This window comes from Macaca fascicularis, chromosome 1 (genome assembly GCF_037993035.2).
Source record: "Macaca fascicularis isolate 582-1 chromosome 1, T2T-MFA8v1.1".
Lineage (NCBI taxonomy): Eukaryota > Metazoa > Chordata > Mammalia > Primates > Cercopithecidae > Macaca > Macaca fascicularis.
The window spans coordinates 102,616,518-102,626,327 of NC_088375.1; the positions used below are offsets into that span (position 1 = coordinate 102,616,518).

The 9,810-nt window shown below is 33.6% G+C and overlaps 1 protein-coding gene across 1 annotated transcript; it reads right to left on the bottom strand.

Moving 5' to 3' along the window:
• Nucleotides 1-3,926: 3,926 nt before the first annotated feature.
• On the bottom strand, nt 3,927-4,928 carry LOC102137787 (olfactory receptor 10R2). Its single transcript, XM_005541333.4, has one exon. It carries the CDS (start codon nt 4,926-4,928, stop codon nt 3,927-3,929), a length of 1,002 nt encoding a protein of 333 aa, XP_005541390.3.
• Between the last annotated feature and the right edge of the window lie 4,882 nt (nt 4,929-9,810).

Genomic DNA, 9,810 nt, shown 5'->3' on the forward strand with positions numbered 1-9,810 from the left:
AATATTACTATGTACCTAAGGAATATGTGCAATTATTATTTGTCAATTAAAAAGCACATAATTTTTAAAAGTTTCTTAAGTTTCTGAGGATTTAGAGGAAACAGAAAGAAACAAAACTTGGGTTTGTGAATAAAGATGTTTCTCATGCACAGTCTCTCTCAACAAAGACTCTCAAGCACAAAATGGCTTCAAGAAAGAAAGCAAATCCAAGGTACTATCAGGAAACCAATGCCTCAGGGTAAACATCTTAAGAATGTAGTTGTAATACCTTTTGTTAGAACTCAGAAATATTTTAAGCTATACCCAACAAGATTTATAAATATCCTAAGGACCTGAATCCTTAAACAATAAGTCTTTTTAATAATCTTAAGGGAATTGCCATACAACAGTTATTAATACTACTACCTCACAAGTGACCCATAATAAAGAAATGAATATGGATGTGACTTTTATTTAATGGAATTAATTTATAGATTGAAACATAAGAAACTCACCAAGTTTTAAAAAAGACATTCTATCAACTTGTGCTAAAGACTACAGCACAAACAGTAATGAATAGAGCTTTGGACCCTCAACTTCTTCCATGGAGGTACCAGACTGAGAAATGACATGTCTGCAAATTATAGCTATGTCTTGTGGATAAAAAAGGATGATCAGAAAGTGGGGAAATGGCATCACAGGTTAGATCTAAGAGTCATGGAATTCATTCACAGAAAATAGGTCTGGCAACATGTGTCCAGATGAATTTGAGAATTTCTAAGGACAAATGACTGTGATGTGTCTAATTTCCTCCTTTTTCAAAAGGGAATGTCCATTGCTATTATCCTGTGCCCATCACATCGTTGTCTTTTTGGGTGTCAGGGTGTCAGGAGCAGACAACCTGCTGGTATTACGCCTTAAAAGACTAGCAGCTTCCTCTTTCTGTTCCTTGGAACATTTAGTCTTTGAAACCAGTCATGATGGTGTGAGAAAGTTTATAGAACCCCATGGAAAGGGCCACATGGAGAGAAACTGACTCACAACCTATAGCCCTGACTCAGCTCTACTACAGATCAGCACCATTTTGCTAGCTGCGTAAATGAGCCCAATGGAAGTGGGTCCCTCAGTTCTAGTTGAGCAGCTCAGTTGACATTGTATGGAGTTGAGACAAGCCAATCATAAGCCCTCTCCCATTTAAGAGATTAATGAGCAAATTAAATTATCATTGTTATTGTTAATTACTGTTTTGGGGGACATAAATATTGCTACACTTTCATGTGTAGTTTCAGAGGTTTTACTTAGCTATACCAAGCAGTCATTTATTCAACTAAAGTTAAGAGACATGTATAAGTTATCTTCTGAATGTCAGGGATGTAGAAGACATTTAGGAGAAGTTAACATAATGGTATAGTAAATTACTTCCTTTCACATTGCTGATTGCCTATTAGAGAGAATAAGATATGTACATAATCAGCTCAATATGTCAGAGCTCAGTAGGAAGTATAAGTAAAGCTTACATTGCTATGGTGTTTTGAAGAATGGAAACCATCAATACTTCATGAAATAGGTGAAAATCAAAAAAAAATCTTTGATGGTGGACATTAGACAAAGAAGGAGATAATCTTTTCAAATAAGAAATTGTTTCTTAGGCGAGCACAGGACCATTCTCCATAGGACTCCACCGTATAAGCTGTAAGTAAAGGAATGTGGTGCACAGAATGGCAAATTTAGGTTTATCTTCTACTGCCTTTTTAATTAATGATGGCTATATATAGTACGATGATGGCAAACAAGGCCATTTTGTCAATGCAAGTTATTTTTCTGTAGTTTATTCTACTATTTATTATTACAATCCCTTTTAAACATAATTTTAACTCTTTCGTGTTTCTACTAATAATAAAAGGAATTCAAGAGACCTATACGCCAGGATAGTAGGAAACTAGAGTCTTAAAGTAAGATACAAAACAATTTTTTTAATCACATTCATGTCAGCAAGCTGCAGAAAATATTCTATATGTTAGTTTTGGACACAAAAATCAGCTACTTTTTATGAAAGTTGATCAAGATGTTAAGTGTAGTTTATTTTTGAAACTTCCTGCTTAAGTATCATTTCTTTTCACAGTATAGAATTTAGTTTTCCTATTGTATACATATTCTATATTTAAAAACCTCAAATGTTAGACCGCACAGTAGCTTCTCCTAAATTTTTAATGAATGTGACATAAAATAGCAATACTCTAGTTAATTGAATATGCTATCTTGAACAAGATAGTTTCTCTGTTTACTTTGTGGTAAATTTCTCTCAATGTGATATTAAAAAGGAAATTAAATCCATTAAAGAGATCTAGAAGACAGCAGCAGGGGTGTCTATTAGTCTATCCTGCTGTTATAATAAAACTACAAAGCATGTAAACTCTGTGGCATGATGATATAAATAATCTTTCAATCAGGTAAAAAAAGTTACAACAAATTGCTAAAAGTGAAAAAGAAAAGATAAAATGATGAAAGCAAATTTAAATGGATTATATGACTTTGGTCATGAACAAGTACTCCCATGAATTGGATTGAGGGATGGACTTTGTATACGATGTAAACCCCTTAGATTGTAAGCAAGTTTTTTTTTTTTTTCCTGTATATGTGCACGAGGAGAGTTTCATGTATTAGATACATAGCTTTCAACAGATTCTCAAAAAACCATGTGCTGCAAAATGTGATCTAGAGTGATTAAGGTAATTATTTACGGCTATACCACTGGTCAGGCCAACTATTTGACTCTGTATACAGAGAGTAATTTTATGAACTAAATATTTACCAATAAACACCATTATAACACCTTAATCTATAGGAAAAACAGGCAACAATGTCATAAAAGGCAGTTTTTCTTAGTTTCAGTTGAGGCACAAAAGCTGAGAGAATAGAATGTGTGAACTACTCTTTAAAAATAAACATTTTGAGAAAAAAGGAGAGGAAATATAATCTTTGGAGTAAGCTCTTGGATTTCTTAACGTTTTATCTATCCCCAAGAGTAGAAAACTGCTTCAAGATATTGATATATATCTGTTGGAGACAAAGGAACACAGTTGATTGGTATCTGAGCTCACCTGAGAAATCTAAATGTAGAAATCTGCAGTTATTGGCCTGAAATACCAGTACACAGAGAAAGATATCTGAACTTCAACTGACTATGGGTAGCAAGGATTGTCAAAATTTTCTTTTGGATCACTTATTGACCATTTAGGAGAAATTCTCATTGGAGAATCACTTAAAAACAACATTTTGTCCAATAAGAACTTTGGAAAACATGGGACCCAGATGAATGTTGAAACCTCAGAATTAAGAGGAAAATTTACAAGCTGTCAGCTAGAGGCAGATTCAACGATATCACAAGAAATGTGGTAGAAGCTCCAAGTAAGGAATTATATCAGCAGCCAGGAAAGCTCCCTGCATGAGAAAGGCTCAGTGTGCAACATCTGAAAGCACTATTGCCAGAACATGACAGTGACAATCAAGAAAGACGTTCCCTCCACCTATCCCTCCCCCCACAGTGTAATGCTTGAAGGACCAGTCACTGAAATAAGTAGAGAGAAAAGTGTTTGCTGAAAGAGCTAATACATAAGTCAACCTTCATTGGTAGCAATGAAGGCTCCCCAATTCAAAAATCTACACCCAGAAAAGGCAGAAATTTTAGCTTTAAATTAAGTTTTAATTTTCAATTATCACAGTGAACTGGGCATTTAAATTTGAGGAGCTCCCTGAGATTCCATATGAGAAAATGAAAAACATTACCCTGTGGATTAAATTTAAAGAAACTGTAAGGAGAAAAACATATTTTATGACATGCATCTTAAGGACTCCTATTATTTCAAAGAATTTTTTACAGTTATAATATGCATGTGATAAAAAGGCATTATTTATTGAGAAATCAAAAACGTAATAATATTTCAATTCTATAATATTAGAGAACCTTTCTTGCCCAACACTTTTCTGATAGCAAGTTGGACATCCTTGTTTCTGAGGCTATAAACCACGGGGTTTAGTAATGGAGTGACAATAGTGTACGTCACCGTTACCAGCCTGTCTTTGTTGGACACATAGTTTGCCGTAGGCCTCAGGTAGATGAAGGAAGCACAGCCATAATGAACAATAACAACAGTGAGGTGAGAGGCACAGGTGGAAAACGCTTTCCGTCTGCCCTCAGCTGAGGGAATCTTCAGGATAGTCCTCAGAATGCAGAGATAAGAAACACAGATGAACAGAAAGGGAACCACAAGTACAAGAACCCCACAAATGAATATCAAAAATTCATTAACATCTGTGTTGGTACAAGCCAGACGAATAACTGGTGAGATGTCACAGAAGTAATGATTGACCTTGTTGGCACTACAAAAAGGGAGGCTGAAAACTAAATTTACTACTGTAAGAGAGGCCAAGAAGCCTCCAATTGCACAGGCAGCTGCCAGCTTTCCACACACCTGCCAGCTCATAAGAATGGGGTAGTGCAGAGGGTGACAAATGGCAGCATAGCGATCATAACCCATTAGACCCAATAGCAGGCAGTTGGTAATGGCAAAACCAAGGAAGAAGAACATTTGAAGAGCACAACAGGTGAAGTAGATTATCCTGGCCACAGAAAGTAGATTGACGAGCATCTTGGGTAGAATGACAAAGGTGTAGAAGGTCTCAGATGTTGACAGAATGCCAAGGAAGAAGTACATGGGTGTGTGGAGGCTTTTATCCAGGTGGATGACGCTGATAATGGTGACATTGCCACTAAGAATGGCTAAATACAGAAAAAGAAAAACTACAAAGAGGGCCGGTTGAATTTCACCAAGGCTGGAAAAACCCAGTAACAGGAATTCAGTGACCATGGTGACGTTTTCTGCCAAGATCTGCAAAGAGGGAAAGAAGTAAAATATATTCAGGTATGTGAATATAAGAATTTGGGGCATGCAGTCCTTTGTTCCTTTCTGGAGGTGACAAGGAATAATCTTGCCTTTTACTAGCCTTTTCCAGTTCCTAGCTACCTCTCATGTTCATTGGTTCATGGTCCCCTTCTTCTATCTTCAAAGTCAACAAAGTTACATCTTTTCTCTGACTTTCTGATTCTCTCTCCCAATTTTAAGAACCCTTATGATTACTTTGGGCCCTCCAGAATAATACAGGATAATATCTCTATTTTACTGTCAGTTGACTTTCCTTCTGCAACCTTGATTCCTCTTGCTTGTATAATCTAACATATTCTCAGATTCTAGTGATTAAAACATATATATCTTTGGGAGCTCATTATTTGGCCTACTACAACAAGCAACAAGCAATCTAAAAATGATATTAAGAAAACAATTCAATTCACAATATCATTTTTAAAAAGCTTAGATTTAACAAAAAAAAGTGTGAGACATATACAGAGAACTCTTTCAAACATTGTTGGGTTAAATTATAAAATATGTGACTAAGTGAAGAACACCCATGTTCATCAGTTTAAAGACATAATAAAATAAAGAGCAATTCTGACCAAACTGGTCTATGTAGTCAACATAATTCTTAACAAATCCCAGCAGGTCTTTCTTCTAAAGACTGATAAGATGATTATAAAATTCATATGAAAAGAAATCAGAATTGCCCAAATGTGTCTAGTTTAATCACTAAATAGAGGCATTCAGAGCATTGTGATCCATTTAATAGTCACCATTTTAGTCCTACTCTAGGATCTTTAAGTGTTTCTGGAACACATCCCAGCTCTCTGAAGATTGTTGATAGAAATAATTGTAAGTTGAGTATTTGCATTCTCAGGCTGATAACTTAGTAATGCCCAGTTATATTTGTAATCATAATTAAAATAACCATAAACACATTTTACAAAAGAAGATATTATATACCTGAACAGAGAGTTGGGAGATAGGTTCTGTTGAGCTCAATATAGATGGACTGAGTTAAGTTAATATCACTTATTCCCCACTTTGAACAACAATAATGTAGACATTCAAGAAAAATAAGCAAAGAGATTGTGACTAATTATCTGTATTTATATGCAGAATAAGTATTTTCTAAAGTGACTAGAACTACCCTTATCACCTTTCTTCTTTCCTTACGCATCATCTTTATCTATAGACACAGCATGCCTTAAATAAAACATGGTCCATTGTAGAGTTATTGAATTCTGACACATAAACTGCTTTTAGGAAAAACTTTGTGTATGGTTTATGAAAAAATGAAAATTGAGGTTTGAAACTTACAATAGTTTTTTTCTGTAGTAAAAAGTCAAAGCAATGCAGTATACTTTTGATTTTCTACTAACAGTTAATTAAATCTTAGTATAAGAGAAGACAAGAACACTTTTTAGTCAGGTAGAATCCCATTAAATAAAATTAGCTTATATGAAATTTACTCTAATTGCTGCATGTAAATCTCCCCTCAGGTTCTAACAAGTAGAAATAAGAATCTCTTCTCTCTGTCAATAGTTAATTTTGCTGTGCAGAAGCTCTAGTTTAATTAGCTCTCACTTCTGAATTTTTGTTTTTGCTGGAATTGCTTTTGGGAACTTAACTAAAAATTCCTTGCCAAGGCTGATATTGAGAATAGTATTCCCCAGGTTTTCATCTAGGATTTTTAGAGTTTGAGGTTTTACATCTAAATTTTTAATACACTTCAAGTTAATTTTTGCATATGGTGAAAGGTGAGGGTCCAGTTTCCCTCTTCTGCGGATGGCTAGCCAGCTATCCCTGCACCATTTATTGAATAGGGAGTCCTTTTTCTATTGTTTGCTTTTGTCAGCCTTGTTGTAGATCAGATGGTTGTAGGAGTGCAGCTTGCTTTCTAAGTTCTTTATTATGTTCTCTTGTCTATGTGTCTGTTTTTGCACCAGAACCATGCTGTTTGGGTTACTGTAACATTATAGTATAGTTTGAAGTTGGTTAGTATGATGCTTCTTTCTGGCTTTGTTCTTTTTGATTAGGTTTACTTGGGCTATTTGAGCCCTTTTTTGGTTTCATATGAATTTTATAATAGTTTTGCTAATTCTGATAAAATTACATCGGTAGTTTGATAGGAATAGCATTGAATCTATAAATTGCTTTGGACAGTATGGCCATTTTAACAATATTGATTATCCTAGCTCATGAGCATGGAATGTTTTTCCATTTATTTGTGTCATCTCTGATTTCTTTGAGCAGTGTTTTGTAGTTCTCCTTATAGAGACCTTTCTCCTCTTTTATTAGGTGCATTTCTAGATATTTTATTTTCTTTATGGTTATTGAAATATAATTGTGTTCTTGATTTGACCCTCAGTCTGGATATTATTGATTTACAGAAATGCTACTGATTTTTTAGGTTGATTTTGTATCCTAAAATTTTCCTAATGTCATTTATCAGTTCTAGGAGCCTTTTGGCAGAGTCTTTAAATTAGTTTTCTGGATATGGAATAATATCAACAATGGAGACAAATAGTTGGACATTTTCTTCCTATTTGGATGCCTTTTCTTTCTTTCTCTTGCCTTGAACAGAGAGTGGTAAGAATGGGTATCCTTGTGTTGTTTCAGTTCTCAAAAATAGTTCCAAGATTTGCTTATTGAATATGGTGTTGGCTGTGGACTTGTCATAGATGACTCTTATTATTTTGATATATGTTCCTCAAAGCCTAGTCTGTTGAGGGTTTTTATCAAGAAGGGATGTTAGATTTTATTGAAAACTTTCTGCATCTATTGAGATGAGCATATGAATTTCATTTCTAATTGTTTATGTCATAAATTACATTTATTGATTTTCATATATTGAACCAGACAACTGACAGAATAGGAGAAAATATTCAAACTACGCATCAGACAAAGGCCTAATATTCAGAATCTTTAAGAAACTTAAACAAGTCAAGCAAAAAACAATAACCCCCATTTTAAAATGTGCAAAGGATATGAACAGACAGATCTCAAAATAAGACGTACAAGCAGCCATGAAGCTCATGAAAAATTCTCATCATCAATAATCATCAGAGAAATGTAAATCATAACCACAATGAGATACCATTTCACACCAGTCAGAATGCTATGAAATAAAAGACTTGTATCTATACATTGAAATGATCCGTCACCCTTTCATCTTATTCATATTCATGACTATCCAAGTGCTCGTAAACATTGATCGAAAACAGTAAAGACTAAAACATATCTTACACATTTATCCTACATATTTAAAGAAGTATTAATTAAAACATTAATTTTTTAAGTTTAATTATTTTATTTTATTTTTTGAGATGGAGTCTTACTCTGTCACCCAGGCTGGAGTGCAGTGGCATGATCTCAGCTCACTGCAAACTCCGCCTCCCAGGTTCAAGCAATTCTCCTGCCTCAGCCCCCAGAGTAGCTGGGACTACAGGGACCCACCACCACGCCCAGCTAATTTTTTGTATTTTTAGTAGAGACGGGGTTTCACCATGTTAGCCAGGATGGTCTCGATCTCCTGACCTCATGATCTGCCCACCTCGGCCTCCCAAAGTGCTGGGATTACAGGCGTGAGCCACCGCGCATAGCCTACTTAAATTTTTTACTTTAAATTTTTTTTAAATGTAGCAAACATATCTGTGCATTTGAGCAAAACCATTGATCAGTAACAATAAAAATAAAATCATATGAAAATCATATTTTTGAAAACTCTTCCATATAATAATTTGAAAATACTATTAAACAAGTGTTGGGTCAAAGGGAAAATACAATCTAAAATAAAATAAGTTCTAGAAAAATAATGTCAGCTCTATATATTAGACTATATGGGTTAAATTTAAAGCAGTTATCAGAAGAAAGTTTATACCTTAATTCTTTACCTAAACAAAAATTTAATGATTTTTAAAGTGTAAAATATCTCAATGCCATCTAAACTGTTTCTGACATATAATAGTAACTTACTAAATACATCTTTAATACAATTTAAATATCAGTTCAAATTTTCAACACATATATTCAAAATTTATATGTTAATAAGATACAAAAAATACAAAAAAATGTAAAGGATTAGGAAACATTGTATTACTGGACAGAAAATTTGAAAAGCTAAACTTAAACAATAATGAAATATCATCAAGGAGTATTAAGCAAAAATGTGTATAAAATAAAAAATTTATTTACAAAAAAGGCACAATTAGAAATAATAGCAAACAACAAATGGAAAACTACCAAAAATATTCTTCAAATGTTAATATTAATAAAAAGTTTATTATAAGTCAATGGAGAAAATAACAAACTTTGAAGAAGAAAGCAGATATAAGCATACAGTTTATAAAACAGAAATAGAATGCATCAAACAAAAAAAATTTATGTTAAAAACATATTTTAACTTGAAGTGTATTTCAAATAAAGTAGAGACTCATCAAATTAGCTGTGGTGGTGGTATATGACTAGTAACATAAAATTTACTAATAACATTATAATTTGGTTTTGTTTATGCCAAGAAATTTAGCAAAATATGTCAACATCCTTGAATATATTTATCTAATTTGTTCCAATATTCTATTTCTTAAAAGTTGCCCATAGAGATTTATATGTAAAAATGTATTTTTAATAAGGAAAAATTGAAAATCATATCACAAACTAATACTATTTGTTTTAAGAAAGGCAGTATCATTGTATATTGAATGATAGTATGGAATCTAGAGGAAGGTAACTTGGCTTTGGGTCCCAGTTCATCCACTGGGTGACTGTAACCTTAGATGATTTATTTAACCTCACTATATTGTAGTTGTCTCACCTATGAAACAGGCTGTGATTAATATTAAATGTATCAATTTGTGTAAAGTGCTGAGAACAGCACCTGCTACGTAAGAAGTGCTCTATTTCGTGGTGTTATTTT